This window comes from Danio rerio, chromosome 7 (genome assembly GCF_052040795.2).
Source record: "Danio rerio strain M-AB ecotype USA chromosome 7, GRCz13ab, whole genome shotgun sequence".
In the NCBI taxonomy this organism is placed as follows: Eukaryota; Metazoa; Chordata; class Actinopteri; order Cypriniformes; family Danionidae; genus Danio; species Danio rerio.
Genome location: NC_141027.1, coordinates 79805001 through 79825000, shown reverse-complemented (window position 1 = coordinate 79825000; position 20000 = coordinate 79805001). Strand labels below are relative to the sequence as shown.

General features: G+C 38.9%; 1 protein-coding gene across 5 annotated transcripts in view; it reads right to left on the bottom strand.

Moving 5' to 3' along the window:
* The window catches only part of si:cabz01083442.1, a 157646-nt gene that overhangs the window by 86957 nt on the left and 50689 nt on the right, over window positions 1-20000 (bottom strand). For all 5 annotated transcript variants that reach the window (XR_015496533.1, XR_015496535.1, XR_015496534.1 and 2 more), the window contains exons 10-11: window positions 12113-12252; window positions 10046-10162 (exon numbers count right to left, since the gene is read on the bottom strand). Coding sequence is in view for 2 of the 5 variants with exons in the window: in XM_087262274.1 (XP_087118400.1) it covers window positions 10046-10162; window positions 12113-12252 (257 nt within the window). In the remaining 3 variants the exon portion in view is untranslated. The remainder of the gene's footprint in view (window positions 1-10045; window positions 10163-12112; window positions 12253-20000) is intronic.

Sequence of the window (20000 nt, the reverse complement as noted above, 5' to 3'; positions counted from 1 at the left end):
CATTTGTAAATACACTGCTGACCATTCCCTACACCTTAACCCACCCTTAAACCTACCCACACCACCAAACCTGTCCATAACCCAACCCCTATCCCAACTCAAGAGCACCACAAGTGTTATCAAATACTTTATGAACACATTAAGCACATTGTATTTATTTTTTTGATGTAAGTACATAGTAGTTAAGGACACTTAATATAAAGTGGGACCAATACATTTTTAAAGGGCACCTCTGATGAAAAATCTAATTTTGGAAGCTGTTTGGACAGAACTGTTCAGTTGTTTACACTACCTGACAGAAGTCTTGTCACCTATCCAAGTTTAAGGAACAGCAAAATAATAACTTGACTTCTAGATGATCATCTGGCATCAGAAGAGGCGCGTCTAGCCCAATCTTTTTGTACCCTTTTGTTGTCTTAGGTACCCTTTGGAAAGTGATACGGTACGGTGGACTTTTTTTTGTACCTTTTGACAGTGAAAACAGACACAGAAGCGTACAGACTCATACTGTACCACTTAACAAAAAGATTTGAGATGAGACTACTACTGCTTGTTTTATTCTTACTTGTTAGTCAGTTTGGATAAAAGCACCTGCTAAATGCATAAATGTAATGTAAATGTTCAGTATCTAGTCAAATCTCGACCAATCAGATGCTCTCTAGTGTCTGAAATGCCCTGCCCCTGTCTTCACTATATGTGCTTGACTTCAAGCAAAGGACGGTAAAACCACTTCAATAATCATGCGCTGGTTATTATCATCAGCTCAAGCTCGTTATTTCAAATATAGACACACGGCGAGAGCATGTGAGCTCTCTGGAGAAAGTGAAACCACTCACGCTTTGAGGCAGCCTCGCAAACAACAACAGGACATACGGCAGACTCTTTTCTTCTTAGCTTTGTGGCTGTTCATCAAGACAACGACAAGGTTAGTTTGAGCTCAGCTTGACCATGACTTGTTATTATATGTATATATTATCATGATGTAATGTCTCGGCTTTGTATTTAAAAATGGCACTTCCTCTTTTAATTCTCATGGCTTGTGCATGTGCTAGTGATATTTCTCTGTAAACCAGTAGCGCTCAGCTGCGCGTCTAGCTCCGCCTTTTGGTACTCTTTTGTTGTGCTAGGTAGACCTTTGGAAAGTGGTATGGTATGGTTCGTTTTTTGGTAGCTTTTGACAATGAAAATGGAAAAAAAAGCAAACCGACCCATGAGGACCACATAACAAAAACATTTAAGATGATACCACTACTGCTTGTTTTATCCTTACTTGTTGTTAGTCACTTTGGATAAAAGCATCTGCTAAATGGATACATGTAATGTAAATGTTCAGTTTCTAGTCAAATCTCGACCAATCAGATGCTCTGTAGTGTCTGACAAGCCCTGCCCCACCTTCTCATTTGCTATTCATTTGATGTGCTTGACTTCAAGCAAAGGATGGTAAAACCACTTCAATAATCATGCGCTGGTTATTATCATCAGCTCAAGCTCGTTATTTCAAATATTGACACACGGCGAGAGCATGTGAGCTCTCTGGAGAAAGTGAAACCACTCACGCTTTGAGGCAGCCTCGCAAACAACAACAGGACATACGACAGACTCTTTTCTTCTTAGCTTAGTGGCTGTTCATCAAGACAACAACAAGGTTAGTTTGAGCTCAGCTTGACCATGACTTGTTATTATATGTATATATTATCATGATGTAATGTCTCGGCTGTCTATTTAAAAATGGCACTTCCTCTTTTAATTCTCATGGCTTGTGCATGTGCTAGTGACATTTCTCTGTAAACCACCTTTTGGTACTCTTTTGTTGTGCTAAGTACACCTTTGGAAAGTGGTATGGTATGATTCGTTTTTTGGTACCTTTTAACAATGAAAATGGCAACAAAAAAAAAAAGCAAACCGACCCGTACCGTACCACTTAACAAAAACATTTGAGAAGAGACTACCACTGCTTCTTTTATCCTCACTTGTTAGTCGCTTTGGATAAATGAATTAATGTAACGTTAAGTATCTAGTCAAATCTTGACCAATCATATGCTTTGTAGTGTCTGTCAAGCCCCGCCCCCTTTATTTGATGCACTTGAGCTCAACCACTCTCACCGGCAGAGCTGTGACAAAACAATACACTACTGGCTGATTTTTAAGGGGGAGGGGCTACTTTATGCCCCACCTTCTCCATGTTCAAGTTGAAATGACGTCACACATTGAGCAAAAATGCACATTTCACAGCACTTCACGAGACCTTTAACAACAGCCATTCATCTGCTTGATGTGTCACGGCCTCAAAGGTCCCGCAAAGGGTAATGAAAAACTCAAAACAAAGTTCACATTCGTCCTCCTCTATCCATTCATCCGCACTCGTCTGTCTTCCTGCTCCTCTCATAAGCTCATTTAAAGTGACTCTGCAGTAATGGGGGCGATGGAGGGATGGAGTGATGGGGGATCAGCTGAAGGTACGCCGCTGGTTAATCCCTTTCCTGCTGCTCATGAAAATGATCCTGCACTTACACATAATTACCTTCTCCTTTGATGCACCCTATCAGTGAGGAGGGGCAATAAACTCTCACACACACATGCACGCACACACACACACACACACTGGCTGTGACTCTCAGTCATTCTCAATCATCATAACAATAACAGACACTGAACTTCCTCCACTCACTAATAAAGCACTTCCTGATGAAATACTGCATATGAAGCGCTGTGAGTTCCCGCTACAACTGCGACCAATATATTGTGGATGTTGAGGATCATTGTCTGGCACCTATCGAGACCTCTGACTGCATGGGATGTCGCTTTATTTCTGGTAAAGGTCAGATGCATTAGTCTGTTAGTCTAGAGGTCTCCAACCCAGCTCCAAGAGAGAAACCGTCCTTCAGATTCCTCCTACAACCCCAATTAAACACACCTGAACCTGCTAATGAAGGTGTTCAAGGGTTACCGGATAATTACAGATGAGCTGGAGCAGGACACGAACACCGGCATTTTCAAAACCGCAGCTTTTTCTTCCATACACAATTTTAGATCGCTGAAAGCTGAACATTGTAAACCTTCGGTCAGGGTAAAGATTTTTATAAATGTTTAATGATTGTGTATGTGTGGTATACGTTTTCCTTGCATTTTTCTTAGATTTAGAATAACGTTTGTCATAGACTGCAGGATGAAACTTGGTGTCCTTCCCAATAGCTCTTAACCTTCCTGTTGTCTATAATTCTTTTGACCATTTTAACATGGGAGTCTATGGAAATTTGAAAGTTTTGAAGCCAGCCCCCAGTGGCCAGTTTATGAATTGCAGTTTCAGGTACTTTCGCTTTAGCTTCACAACGTGAGTGAGAGGGTGATGTTTAAGTGAAACTTACTGTCTTTCCCAATTCCTTCCAACAGCCCTTAGCCCTTCCTCCAGTTGTCTATAATTCTGCTAAACCTCTAAAATAAAGTAGATACATTTAATATAAATCCTCAAAATTAATTCAAATTTCACCCTTGTCACAGTAGTCATCAAGGGTAATATTAGCTATATACACCAAATCCATTTTTTGTACCAGGCTGTTAACACCGAATTCCTGCAGTAAAGTTGGGCGTTTAATAAGGGAGTCAATGGAAATTTGCCCTGTCTTGGAGCTAGCCCCCAGTGGCCAGTCGATAAATTGCAGTTTCAGTTACTTTCGTTTTAGTTTCACAATGTAGAGCGGGAGGAGGTTAATGTTTGGGTCAAACTTACTGTTTTTCCAAATTCCTTCCGCCTTCAATAAACCTCTAAAATAAAGCACATACTTTTATTCTCAATTCTCAAAATTAATTCAAAATTCATCCCCTCACAGTTGTCATAAAGAGTCAAATTAGCTATATACACCAAAAAAATGTTTGTACAAGACTGTAAACACCTTTTTTTACAGTAAAGTTAAGCATTTTAACATGGAATTCTATGGAAATTTGCTCTGTTTTGGAGCCAGCCCCCAGTGGCCAGTCAAGGAATTGCAGTTTCAGTTACTTTCGTTTCAGCTTCACAATGTAGAGTGGAAAATTGATGTTTGGGTGACACTTAACAGTCTTTCCTAATTCCTTCCAATAGCCTTTAACCCTCCTGTTGTCTATAATTTGGTATACGTTATTCATCCTTTGGGTCAAAAATGAGCCACCTTCACTACACCTCTAAAATACAGCACATACTTTTAATCTCAATCTTCAAACCTAATTCAAAATGCACCCCCTCACAGTTGTTATAAAGGGTATTATTAGCTATTTACATCAAAATCATTTGTGTACCAGACTGTAAACACCTTTTTTTAGCAGAAAAGTTGAGCATTTTTAAGTCTATGGAAATTTGCTCTGTTGGAGCCTGCCCCCAGTGGCCAGTCTATGAACTGCAGTTTCAGTTACTTTGGTTTCAGCTTTACAATCTAGAGTGGGAGGTTGATATTTGGGTGAAACTGTCTTTTCCAGTTCCTTCCAATAGCCTCCTAATGTTGGGGTCACTAGGGTCATTTGGGGTCCAAAACCCCCCAAACTTCACGATTAAAAGAACAAACACACTTCGCTTAGGTTTTTCTTGATGTTAAAATGGTCAAACCCCCTTCATATGATTTTAAAGAGTTTAGTGTACAGCAATACTATAGCAATACAAGTATAAATGCATGCAAGCATCCATTCACACACATTCGCCAGTGTTTAGAGGCTGGAATATGGAGCCAAAAGACTTTCAAATGAGCGCTTGACATTAGCCGAGACCCATTGAGAGGGAAATAAGCAAGGCATGCTGATTTGCAAACTCGTGAAATGCCAAGTGAGCGACAAGTCACCAAACAGAGCTCCCATGAGACACACACACACACACACATTGGAGGAAAAAAAGAGCAGCACAGATAGAGATGTAAACCCGCAGGGGAGTCCAGAAGATGCTAAATAAATAAATAAATAAATAAAGGACACTGACAGAGTAAAAACGGAGACAAACTCAGCTCGTTCACATTTGGTTAAAAAATGTCATGCATGACAAATTTTGAATGCTCAAGAATGTAAAAAAAAAAATCAATAAAGACTACTATCAAAAAACTAAATCGAGACAAACTACAGAAGAAGTGTGTGCAGGAGCAGCGGACTGACTGCACGACTGAAAATAGGTCAGACAGCACTTTTCAGAGCGCTATAGGAGCTGATGCATGTGTGATAAGTGTGGAGACATTCGTACAGCTGACAACAATGAAATAACAGCTCCAGATGAGGCACAAGAGGCTGTGAATGCACCAATATTACAGTCCAGACTAAATCAAGACCCAGGACGAGACCATGGGTGTATACCTAACCACATACGTATAAGTCATAAGTCATAAGTAGAGCAATCAGACTGAACATTCAAACAGAATAGGTGCACTTTAAATACCCAAATAATGTAGCATGAGGGGAGGAGCTACTAGCGAAGGGGAGGGGCTACTTCCAAATGGAGAGGAGCTACTCTCAATCAGATACTGATGAAGAGGAGCTACTGCTGACAGGGAGGAGCTGCTATCATTCAGATACTAGTGAAGAGGAGGAGCTACTGCTGACAGGGAGGAGCTGCTATCATTCAGATACTAGTGAAGAGGAGGAGCTACTGCTGACAGGGAGGAGCTGCTATCATTCAGATACTAGTGAAGAGGAGGAGCTACTGCTGACAGGGAGGAGCTGCTATCATTCAAATACTGGTGAAGGGGAGGAGCTACTGCTGAGAGCTACTGCTAAAAGGGAGGAGCTACTCTCCTTCAGATGCTGGTGAACTAGGAGGAGCTACTTGTGAAAGGGAGGAGCCACTCATTCAGATAACGATGAAGAGGATGATTTACTGCTGAAGGGGAGGAGCTACTCTCATTTAGATACTGGTTAACTGGGAGTAGCTACTAATGAAGAGGAGGAGCCACTCATTACATTACTGATGAAAGGGAGGAGTTACTGCTGAAGGGGAGGGGCTACTCATTCAGATTCTGGTGAATTGGGAGGAGCTACTGATGAAGGCGAGGAACTAGGGTAGAGGGGAGGAGCTACTGCTGACAAGGAGGAGCTACTATCCTTCAGATACTGGTGAAGGGGAGGAGCTACTGCTGAAAGGGAGGAGCTACTCTCCTTCAGATACTGGTGAACCGGGAGGAGCTACTTGTGAAGGGGAGGAGCCACTCATTCAGATAACGATGAAGAGGAGGAGTTACTCTCATTCAGATACTGGTTAACTGGGAGGAGCTACTTATGAAGAGGAGGAGCCACTCTACATTACTGATGAAGGGGGAGTTACTGCTGAAGGGGAGGAGCTACACATTTAGATTCTGGTGACTTGGGGGAGCTACTTATGAAGGCGAGGAACTAGGGTAAAGGGGAGGAGCTACTGATGAAGGGGAGGAGCCACTCATTCAGATACTAATGAAGGGGAGGAGCTTCTGCTGATCGGGAGGACTTACTAGGGCAAGAGAGGAGCTTTGGTGAATGGGAGGAGCTACTATTATTCAGATAGCTGAAGGGGAGAAGCTACAGTTCAAAGGGAGGAGCTACTCTTCTTCAGTACTAGAGATTTGGGAGGAGCTACTGATGAAGGGGAGAAGCGACTGGTGAAGGCAAGATGTTACTGGTGAAACGGAGGGGCTATTGATAAAGGGGAGGAGCTACTGGTGTAGAGGAGAAGCTAATGGTGAAGGGGAGGAGCCACCGATTCAAATACCGATGAAGGGGAGGAGCTTCTGCTGATGGAGAGGATGTACTGGTGAAAGAGAAGAGTTACTGTGAAGAGGTGGATCTATTGGTGAAGGGGAGGAGCTACTATTATTCAGATGCAGCTGAAGGTGAGGAGCTACAGCTGAAGGGGAGGAGCAACTCTCCATCAGATACTGTGAATTAGGAGGAGCTACTATTATTCAGATACTGGCAAAGGGGTGGAGCTACAAATAGAGGAGTTACTATTATTCAGATACTGGTGAAGGGGAGGAGCTAATGATAAAAGGGAGGAGCTACTGATGAAGGAGAGAAGCTACTGGTGGAGGAGAGAAGCTACTAGTGAAAGGGAGGAGCTACTGGTAAAGGGGAGGAGCTAATGGTTAGGGCGAGGATAAATTGTCCTTTGGATAATGGAGAAGGGGAGGAACTACTGGTGAAGGGGCGGGGCTACAGGTGAATAGGAGGAGCTACTGGACTTTCAGACTGGTTCTAATTCGAAACGTGAGACATTTGGAGTGATTAAAGTGGTCATCGTGCTCTTGTTGATGATAAGGTCTCTTGTAAAGCCCACTCGCTGTGTGTAAGCAGCAAAAGCAGCCGTCAGCAGCGGGTTTAATGATCACAGACTCTGCAGTGTGAAGAATGAGTTTCACCCTCTCCACTGTGTAATGGACACGGGTGCGGGATCTCCACAGGACTTCATTACCCACAGCACGGTGCTCCCACACGCCTGCTTACTTCATCAAGGACGGCTGTTTGCTCCGTACGCTTCAGTTAATTCTGCACCTTCATCTAGCAGACCTTCATGGACTCCTGTAGAGCTCAGCGGCTCTTCGCACATTTGCGATCAGTTTCCACCCTTCAGGGAAGCATCTATTAATACACTTTAGCTACTGTAGAAAAAAAGTGAAGTGCTTTCCTTACTTAGAATAACTTGTCTTGTTTCTAGTCCAAATATCAGAAAGTTCTTAAATCAAGAAGCATTTTCAGAAATATTGAGTCAAAACTAAGTGAGATTTTCCTTAAAAGAAGCAAAATAATGTTCAAATACAAAACAAGACCATTTTTCTTACCTCATTGTCAGACTATTTTGCTTGTTTTAAGGTAAAACTCTCTTCATTTTGACCCGTTATTTCTGAAAGCAACACAATATTTGTGTCTCGTCTAGAAAATGCTTCTTGATTTAAGAATTTGTGGACATTTAGTCTAGAAACAAGAGTGAGAAACATGCTTTTCCCTCAGTGCATGCAGGAGATTAGCCGTCGCTCGCTGGTCATTACTTCACAGCACATTAAACTCGGTGTGCACTCAGATGAACACTGCGGATCTCCGGAGAAAAGCCCTGCAGACTGAACAGTGATAGATCTGTGTGAAGCAGCAGTGTTAGATTACCATTCAGATACGTGTTGATCCCGTCACCTACTGCTCGCTCCAGCATGCAGGTCACGCAAAACACATTTGCTCTTTTGGCACTACATGCATGCATGCTTTTAGTTTTTAATAGCCAAATGCACATGCAATGTCAATAAGGATTTTTTGGAATGCTTTTTATAAGAAAACACAACTTAATTTATTGATGTTTACAATCCCATGTTTAAATCAGCGTGTTGTGATATTATAATATATAATACACAGTTGAAGTTAGAATTATTAGCACCCCTGTTTATTTTTTCCCCCAATTTCTGTTTAACGGTGAGCAGATTTCTTCAACACATCTCTAATCATAATAGTGTTAATAATTCATCTCTAATAACTGATTTATTTTCTCTGTCATGATGACAGTAAATAATATTAGACTAGATATTCTTCAAGACACTTCTATACAGCTTAAAGTCACATTTAAAAGCTTCACTAGGGTAATTAGGGTAACTAGGCAGGTTAGGGTAATTAGGCAAGTCATTGTATGATGATAGTTTGTTCTGTAGACTATTGGGGAAAAATATAGCTTAAAGGAGCTAATATATTGTCCTTAAATGGTGTTTAAAAAATTAAAAACTGCTTTTATTCTAGCAGAAATAAAACAAATAAGACTTTCTCCAGAAGAAGAAAATATTGTCAGACATACTGTGATTTTTTTTTTTGCTCTGTTCAACATCATTTGGGAAATTAAAGAAAATAAATAAATCAACGGGGGCGAATAAATCTGATATCTTTAAAGTAAAACAATCAGGATCTCATTGAAAACAGCCTGATTAGAGTTGCATAAATACATATACACATTATACATAAATTGCAATATTTTATATGTATTTTATATTTTATTTATGATTTTTAATATTTTTATTAAATAATTGTGAAATATATATTTTTTTTTACCAATAATATTGAAATATTAGTTTATTGGCAACATAGCAATTATGATTTATTTTCACAGAAAAAAACAAGTTAACAAGATTTATTTTATTTATTCATTACACACACACACACACACACACACACACACACACACACACACACACACACACACACACACACACACACACACACACACACACACGTATATATATATATTTCCAACTCTAATCAGGTTGTTTTCAAAGTGATTCAGATTTTTTGTTATTATTATTAATATTCATTCAATCATTTTATTTTTGGCTTAGTCCCTTTATTAATCAGGGGTCGCCACAGTGGAATGAACCGCCAACTTATCCTGCAAAAGCTGATGCCCTTCCAGCCACAACCCATAACTGGAAAACACCAATAAACTCTTGCATTCACACTCATACACTATGGACAATTTAGCTTATTCAATTCACCTATAGCAATAAAAGGTCGCTGGTTTGAGTCCCGGCTGGCTCAGTTGGCGTTTCTGTGTGGAGTTTGCATGTTCTCCCCGTGTTGGCGTGGGTTTCCTCAGGGTGCTCCAGTTTCCCCCACAGTCCAAACACATGCGCTATCGGGGAATTGGGTAAGCTAAATTGGCCGTAGTGTGTGAATGAGTGTGCATGGGTGTTTCCCAGTACTGGGTTGCAGCTGAAAAGCATCAGCTGCATTAAACATTGCTGAAATAGTTGCAGGTTCATTCTGCAGTGGCAACCACTGATGAATAAAGGAGCTAAGCCGAAGAAAAATGAATGAATGCATGTGTTTTGTGTTGATCTGTAGATGTTGTTCTGTTTTCCTGTTTGCTCCTTGATAATCTTGTGGTGGTTTTGTCCTCTTCCGTCAATGTTGTTGTTTTGATGTTATTTCATATGTGTTGTGTAATTGTTTGTGTGCTTTATTTGTGTTTTGATTTGTTGTGTAATTATTATGTGATCGCGAAACATTACGGGACCCCCTCGCCCATGATGGCTAATGGTAATAAAATAAATGCATTTGTACTCATGACAGATTTATAATGAATGAAATGACTGTGGCTCACCCTGAGTGTGTTGATCTGAGCGCCGCTGCTGAAGAAACTCCAGAGAGAGTCTTTATTCTGCAGCCACCAGTCTGCCAGATCACCAGCTTTAGCCAGAGCATCGAAGGTGCGGTTAGCCTGCAGACATACACACGCACGCACACACACACACACAGGTGACATTATACACTGTGTACATTTGGGTCCTAGTAGGTTACAAACACTCAGAAACACACACACACGCATACACAAACACACACAAACAAACACACACAAACACATACAAAAACAAAAACACACAAAACCAAACACACACAAACACATGCACACACACACACGCAAACACACAGAATTGCACAGATGTGCACACACACACACAAAACCCCACACACATGTAGACGTACACACAAACGTGCTCACAAAAATCCATACAACACACACACACACACACACACACACACACACACACAAAACGAAGCACAGAAACACAAAAACAAACACACACAAAAATGAACACACACATTCGCGCAAACACACATGAACACACAAAACCACACACACACACACACACTCACACACACACACATATAAACACACATACACAAGCACATGCACACACAGAAAAACAAAAAGACACACACACACACATGCACAGACAAACATGCACATAAATTCACACGCACACACACACAAAAACCAATTCAATACACACATACAAACACACAAAAAAAACACAGAAACACAAAACCAATAACAAACACTCACAAACAGCAAATACACAAATGCACACACACACACACAAACACACACACACACAAACCCACACACACACACACACACACACACACACAAAACCACACACACATGTAGACGTACACACAAATGCGCTCACAAAAATCCATACAACACACACACACACACACACACACACACACACACACACAAAACGAAGCACAGAAACACAAAAACAAACACACACAAAAATGAACACACACATTCACGCAAACACCCATGCACACACACAAAACCACACACACACACAAAACCACACACATACACACACACACACATGCACAGACAAACATGCACATAAATACACACGCACACACGAACACACTCACAAAAACCAATTCAATACACACATACAAACACACAAAACAACACAGAAACACAAAACCAATAACAAACACTCACAAACAGCAAATACACAAATACACACACACACACACAAACACACACACACACACGCACACACACACAAATGCACAAACACACACAAGCAAACACATACAAAAATGAAAACACACACACACACACAGCTAGTGTAGATAGTGATGGAGCAGTGTGTGTTTCTGCACTAAAGGTCAAACTCTTGAGTAAACGGTGACACCGCTGGACATTTCAGCAACAAATCACTGTGATTTTCACGTCCGGCAGCAGTAAAAGCTCCTGTTTCCTCTGAAAGCAGCTAACAGGAGTCGCCCGGCTGAACAACACTCACGTCTGCACACGCTGACCGAGTAAACATGAGGACAAGAATGGCAGCATTCAAAACAAAATCATCATAGGAGTATTTTTAAGGCTGTCCAGCTGAAGTCGGACAGCCTTATGGATGGATGTGTTCAGTGGAGGGAGTTTCCACCGTTTCCTCACTCCACCAAAGTAAAGGAGTAAAGAGTAAAAGTAAAGTAAAGAGGCAGAATGGAGGAGGCTCGTTCTTTATCCTCGTGCTGCAGATGCTCTGTTTAACTGTTTTCTCTGTAGTAAACCATTCAGTTTTTACACTTACTAAGTCGCCATGTAAATAGCAAATGCACCATGGAGCGACACAACTGACTCTTAAAGGGACTGAGAGACGAGACCCTGATTGGTTTAATGCACGTTATGCTCAAAACACATCCAGAACTCATTAAGAGAATAAGCACAACCCTGTTAGACCATGCGCCGGGCGCAGAGCTGATTTATCCATCCTTATATTTTAGCAGAAGTGGATTCAGACATGCCCTTAATGCTCTTGCAGCATGAGCTTTAGACTTTGTGCCTAGATCATTAAAATAGAGCACATAGAGTGTGTGTGTGTGTGTGTACCTCTTTGATGATCCTGCGCGTGACGTTGGTGTCAGGTGTGTAAAGGATTTTTCCCTGCAGAAAAGGCTTGAAGGTCCTCCAGATGAGACGCGTGCTGGACGAGCTCTCCAGTGAGTCCGTCAGGTTCTTACAGAACTCGCCTGCAAACACACAGATGCACATTAATACATGAACACACACGTACACACACAAACAAACATATGAACACACACTCGGTTTGACATGCGGCAGATCGTCTTGACCATGTCTACATGCCTAAATGCATTGAGCTGCTGCCATGTGATTGGCTGATTAGACATTGGTGTTGACGAGCAGTTGGACAGGCGTACCTAATAAAGTGGCCGGTGAGTGTATAGCCCTACATCTGCACGTTTCTCCCCATAGACTTCCATTCGTACACACCGGAAACGCAAGCTTGTGAGACAAGTTTTGTGCTTGGTGAGCTTGGTGACCTCTGACCTGCGAAATCGCGTCACATGATTGCATGAGACCAATCGATGATCAAAACATGACCTCTCTGGACAGGAGTTTAAAACATGGAGCAATCGCTCGCTTAGTTTAATGTCTAATGGTCTTGTTCAATGCCGCCCATTTTCACATTTGAACGCACAAACTCAAGTGTGACCACAGCATGAGACTATCCTACTGATGCTAACATCTAACAAACGTTATTTTAATTTCTCCTTAAGTTCCCCCAACACCGCATTCCCCATGCTGTACAGCTGTTATTCACTGCTGCTGGAGGCCTGAAGACCAGGAGAGGCGCTTATAAAACCAGCTCTGGAGGACAGTTTACACATAAAATAGGCCCAAATCAAAGTCATTAAACTCTTATTCATACAATTAAGGATAAATGTTATGCATAAATGTTTGCAAGTGGTAAGAACTGGTCTCAGCTCATGCATTATTTAAGCGAGCTCACGCTAACCTAGCTAAGTGTTGTGAAACGGCTGTTCTGCATGCACGGATGGGCTGGACGTGTTTCCAACAGTGGATGAATGTGAGGAATTTCATTTCGCTTTATACGATCGTGAAATAACTTTTCATGGATCACATTTTTCATTTCATATTTTATTTTACAAGTATCAGGCCTTTCAGATGGTTATCAGTTTAGATGAAGCACAACAGCTGAAAAATTCCAACTAGATGTGTACAGTTTGATGATAAAGCCAGGTCTGAAGGTTTAAAGTTACTTTGAGAAGCTAGGAAGAAGTTAACTTTTTTTAATGACAAAGGTTAGAATGTTTTAGCATGCTGCTAACATATTTAATTATTTAATTATGTAATTAACATGTTTCTAGCATGTTTATTGTGTGGCTAACATGTTTCTAGCATGCTGTCAGCCTGTTTACCTTTATGTTAACATGCTGCTAATGTATTTTTGTTAACATGTTTCTAGCATAACTAGTTTGTTTCTAGTGTGCTGTGAATATTAATTAGCCCCTGCTGAAAAATCCAGCTTAAACCTGCCTAGGCTGGTTTTAGCTGGTCAACCAGGCTGGTTTTAGAGGGGTTTTGGCCACTTCCAGGCTGGTTTCCAGCCATTTCCAGCCTGGTCTTAGCTGGTTAGGCTGGGAGATGACCAGCTAAAACCAGCTTGACCAGCCTAGCAGGCTGGGAGCCCAGCCAAAACCAGCTATGTCCAGCTTAAACCAGGCTGGTCAAGCTGGTTTTAGCTGGATTTAGCTGGTCATTTTCCAGCCTGACCAGCTAAGACCAGGCTGGAAATGGCTGGAAACCAGCCTGGAAGTTGCCAAAACCCCTCTAAAACCAGGCTGGTCAACCAGCTAAAACCAGCCAACCAGCCTAGTCTGGTTTAAGCTGGGTTTTTTAGCAGGGGCATGTTTAACTAGCATGTTACTACCATGTTTAACATGTTTTACCATCATGATTCAACATGTTGCTAGCATATTTCAAACAAAGTTACTAAGTTTCCAGCATGAATGAGCATGCTGTTAGCAAATTTGATATGTTGTCATGTTTCCAGCATGTGTAATCTATGGCTAACATGTTTCTAGCATGTTGCTAATATTAAATTAGCATGCTGTTAACACACTTTAAATCTATTTTAACTATTTTTACCATGTTTAACAAGTTGCAATCATTAATTGGCAAACTGAGCTTCACAAAACGGCTGTTCTGCATGCACGGATGGGCTGAACCTGTTCACAACAGAGGATGAATGTGAGGAATTTCATTACGCTTTATACGATCGTGAAATAACTTTTCATGGATCACATTTTTCATTTAATATTTTATTTTACAAGTATCAGGCCTCTGCTTTCAGATGGTTATCAGTTTAGATGAAGCACAACAGCTGAAGAATTCTAACTAGATGTGTACAGTTTGATGATAAAGCCAGGTCTGAAGGTTCAAAGTTACTTTGAGAAGCTAGGAAGAAGTAGCTTTTAATCACAAGACTAGCATACTAGCATATAGTTTAATCACTGCTAACCTATTTAATTATGTTTACATGTTTCTAGCATGTTTAATGTGTATTTCAAACAAAGTTACCAAGTTTCCAGCATGAATGAGTATGTTGTTAGCATATTTGATATGTTGACATGTTTCTAGCATTTTAATGTGTGGCTAACATGTTTCTAGCATGCTGTCAGTATGAATTAGCATACTGCCAGCCTGTTTACCTTTATGTTAACATGCTGCTAACCTATTTTTGTTAACATGTTTCTAGCATAACTAGTTTGTTTTTTGTGTGCTGTGAATATAAATTAGCATGTTTAACTCTGTTAGCATGTTCCTACCGCGTTTAACATGTTTTACCATCATGATTCAACATGTTGCTAGCATATTTCAAACAAAGTTACCAATTTTCCAGCAAGAATGATCATGTTGTTAGCATATTTGATATGTTAGCATGTTTCCAGTATGTGTAATCCATGGCTAACATTTTTCTAGAATGTTGCTAATAAATAATCACAAGGCTAGCATGTTTAAGTATGCTGCTAACATATTTAATTGTGTTAACATGTTTCAAGCATGTTTAATGTTTCTAGCATGCTGTCAATATGAATTAGCATACTGCCAACATGTTTACCTCTATGTTAACATGTTCTTACCATGTTTAACATGTTGCTAACATATTTATGTTAACATGTTTCTGGCATAACTAATTTGTTTCTAGTGTGCTGTCAATTTTAATTAGCATGTTTAACTCTATTAGCATGTTCCTAGCATGTTTCAAACAAATTTACCAGGTTTCCAGCATGAACGAGCATGTTGCTAGCATATTTGATATGTTGGCATGTTTCCAGCATGTGTAATTCATAGCTAACATGTTTCTAGCGTGTTTCTAATATTACATTAGCATGCTGTTAACACGTTTTAACTCTATTTGAACTATTTTTTACCATGTTTAACAAGTTGCAATCATTAATTGGCACACTGTCACAAAATGGCTGTTCTGCATGTACAGATGGGCTGGACGTGTTTCCAACAGTGGATGAATGTGAGGAATTTCATTTCCTTTTATACGATCGTGAAATAACTTTTCATGGATCACATTTTCCATTTCATATTTTATTTTACAAGTATCAGGCCTCTGCTTTCAGATGGTTATCAGTTTAGATGAAGCACAACAGCTGAAGAATTCCAACTAGATGTGTCTGAAAAGTTACTTTGAGAAGCTAGGAAGACGTTAATAACTTGTTTTATCATGGCTAACATGTTTTAGCATGTTTATTTAATTATGTTAACATGTTTCTAGCATGTTTAATGTGTGGCTAACATGTTTCTAACATGCTGTCAACATTAATTAGCATACTGTCTGCATGTTATGTTAACATACCTTGTTTAAAATGTTTCCATTATGAATTAGCATATTGCAACAATTTTCCAAGCAAGGTTATCAAGTTTCCAGCATGAATAAGCATGTTGCTAGCATCTGATATGTTTAGATGTTCCTAGCATGTGTAATCTGTGGCTGACAAGTTTCTACAATGTAGCTAACATGTTTATAGCATGTTGCTAATATCAGTTAGCATGCTGTTAACATGTTACTAACATATTTAATTGTGTTAAAATGTTTCAAACATGTTTAATATGTGGTAACGTGTTTCTAACATGCTGTTAATATCACCAAACATGCTGCTAGCATACTAATATACAATGTTTTCATGTTATCAAAATTCCTGCATGAACGAGTATGTTGTTAGCATTTTTAATATTATACGTTTCTAGCAAATGGTTAACATGTTTTAACATGTTGCTAACAAGTTTCTAGCATGTTTCTAACCGGTTTCAAGCATGCTGCTAATATTAATTACCATGATGTTGACATGTTTCATTTTCCTACCATATTTAACATCTTGCTATAATGAATTAGCATGTTGCCAGCATATTTTGAGCATGGTAACCAAACTTATCAGCATGAACAAGCATATAGCATATTTAATATGATAACATGTTTCCACCATGTTTAATATTGCTAACATGTTTTCACATTGCTAACAGGTTTCTAGTATGTTGCTAATATCAATTAGCATGTTGCTAGCTTGTTTTAACTATCTGAACATGACCCTACCGTGTTTTAAAATACTATCATGAATTAAATAATGTAAAAAAAAGTGTCAAACATAGATTAGGACGTGCTAATATGTTAACTTACTTAGCAAACAAAACAAAAACATTGACAAATACATGCAATCACATGTTAGTCATGTTCTAAAACATGGTAGAAACATGCTGTTATGTCATGCTAGCAACATTAGCATGTTTATTAAGATATTTTAAAGCATGTCTGGCATCTTTAAACACTATAATGCTACCATTGATTAGCACATGTCTGGTTTTCACACGAATATGAAGGCAAAATCCCAACAAGTTGCTTAGCTAATTTTGTTAATTAATTGAAGCCAAGACAAAAATCTGCATAAATCACGCTCATTCTTAGTTTTAAATAAGAACAAAAAGTTAATAATCCTTAATATTCTGAACTTAAGGCTACAATTGCAGCATCCTTAAATGGCTTTATGAATCTGGCCCTAGGTCAATGTGAATAAACCAAGAGATTTGTTTCTTCTTCAGCATTTCATTCATTGGGTTTTACTTTCTCAGATGCGTTTCTGTTGTCTGTTTATTGCACACTGCTGAACTCGCTAACAGAAAAGCCCTGATCTCTGAGGGCCCAAGCCTCTTGAAATAAATGCAAAATAAATGAAATGCATCACAGGATGACAAATCACCACCTTCAGTCTCCTGCACAACTACATCATGACGGCTCCCAAAGCACTGCGAGCGCAGACTCAATCCATGGATACACGCTTTAATGAAATCAGTTCTCCTCAAACCATACCATGTTACTGCAGAGCAAACAACAGAAGCAAATCACCCAGCAGACGCAAAACACCTACTGAATATCAAACACACCGTGAGATCTTAGTATTACCCAGTATCATTTATAATCTAATTAATAGTATTTCGTGTGGTATATATATTTAGTTTTCATGCAATTTTTTTTTAGGCTTCATAGGTTTTATTTAACTTCTTATTTATAACTTTTTTGGGTTGACATTTGAAATGTATATATTCACATCTGATAAAATAAGTTTAGAGAATACATTTTTATTAAATGTGTACCTAAAAAAATGTAAGGGCATGGCATGACATGGATGGTGCAGAATCAATTTCAAAGATATTTAAATATAATATAATTTCACAGACTAAAACAAGGATGAAACAATCACCATGAGGACACGGAGAATAAAACATTATAACACATAATCAAGCCAGTGCACCCAGGCTTTGTTGGTAACATAAAGCTTAAGTATAAATCAGAACATAGCCAAAACATATTCTGAAATGAACCTAAAATTAACCAAAACATAACCTGAACATAACCAGAACACAAACTAACATACACTAAACATAACTTTGGAATAACCAGAACGTAAGCTGAACACAACCAACATACACTAAACATAATTTTGGCATAACCTGAACATAACCAAAAAACAACATACACTAAACATAACTTTAGCAGAACATAACATAAAGACACAACATAAACATAACATAAACACAGCCAGAACATAACCTGAACATAACCAAGAGATAACCAGAGCATAACAGGAACACATCCTAAACACGATGAGAACATTAACACACACTAGACATAACCAGAACATAACCTGAACATAACCAAAAAAAAAAAAAAAAAAAGAACATACTTAATACACAAACTAACATACACTAAACATAACCAGAATATACACTAAACACAACCAGAACATAGCCTGAAAACATCCATAACAAAAACTAACATACATTAAACATAACCTAAACACAAAGTACCAAACACTAAACATAACCAGAACATAACCTAAGCACAACCAGAACATAAACTAACATCCATAAAACATAACACAAGCACAAACTAACAAACACTAAACATAACCAAAACATAACCAGAACATAACCAGAACATAAACTAACATGCAGTAAACATAACCATAACATAGCCAGAACATAGCCAGAACATAAACTAACATGCAGAAAACATAACCATAACATAACCTGAACATAACCAGAACATAAACTAACATGCACTAAACATAACCAAAACATAACCTGAACATAACCAGAACATAAACTACCAAACACTAAACATAACCAAAACATAACCTGAACATAACCAGAACACAAACATAACCAAAACATAACCTGAACATAACCAGAACACAAACTACCAAACACTAAACATAACCTGAACATAACCAGAAAACAAACTAACATACACTAAACATAACCAAAACATAACCTGAACATAAACCGAATATAAACCAACAAACACTAAACATAACCAAAACATAACCTGAATATAACCAGAACATAAACTAACATCCATTAAACATAACCAGAACATAACCTGAACATAACCAGAACACAAACTAACAAACACTAAACCTAACCAAAAACATAACCTGAACATAACCAGAACACAAACTACCAAACACTAAACATAACCATAACATAACCTGAACATAACCAGAACACAAACTACCAAACACTAAACATAACCATAACATAACCTGAACATAACCAGAACACAAACTACCAAACACTAAACATAACCAAAACATAACCTGAACATAACCAGAAAACAAACTAACATACACTAAACATAACCAAAACATAACCTGAACATAACCAGAACATAAACTAACATCCATTAAACATAACCTGAACATAACCAGAACACAAACTAACAAACACTAAACCTAACCACAACATAACCTGAACATAACCAGAGCATAAACTAATAAACATTAAACATAACCAAAACATAACCTGAACATAACCAGAACATAAACTAACATGCATTAAACATAACCAAAACATAACCTGAACATAACCAGAGCATAAACTAATAAACATTAAACATAACCAAAACATAACCTGAACATAACCAGAACATAAACTAACATGGAATTAACATAACCAAAACATAACCTGAACATAACCAGAACACAAACTTTCACACAGAACTTTATGCTAATGAGGGAGAGATGGGCACTAGAGGGCGGGGCTTTCCCCCTCTGATGACACCTACAAAGGGAGAATGCCAATCAAAGTGTTTCGGCAGAAGATACAATTAATGTTTATGATTACTAGCTGGTAGTTGCCTCATTACTGTGTTTAAACCCCTTATAAAAGCATAATAGCTCCCCTTTAAGGAACATAAGAAGCCTTCTTCATTCCATAATATCACACGCTGCTTTACTGTGAAATATCTCAGACCAATGCTGTGCATGCGTGTATGTGAATGAGAAAGATAATCACTGCTCGACTGGAATAACTGCATTTGGGACTTCTGAGATGCAATCACATCCAATCCTGACGTATGACTTCCACTGTACTTACTGCTATTTTT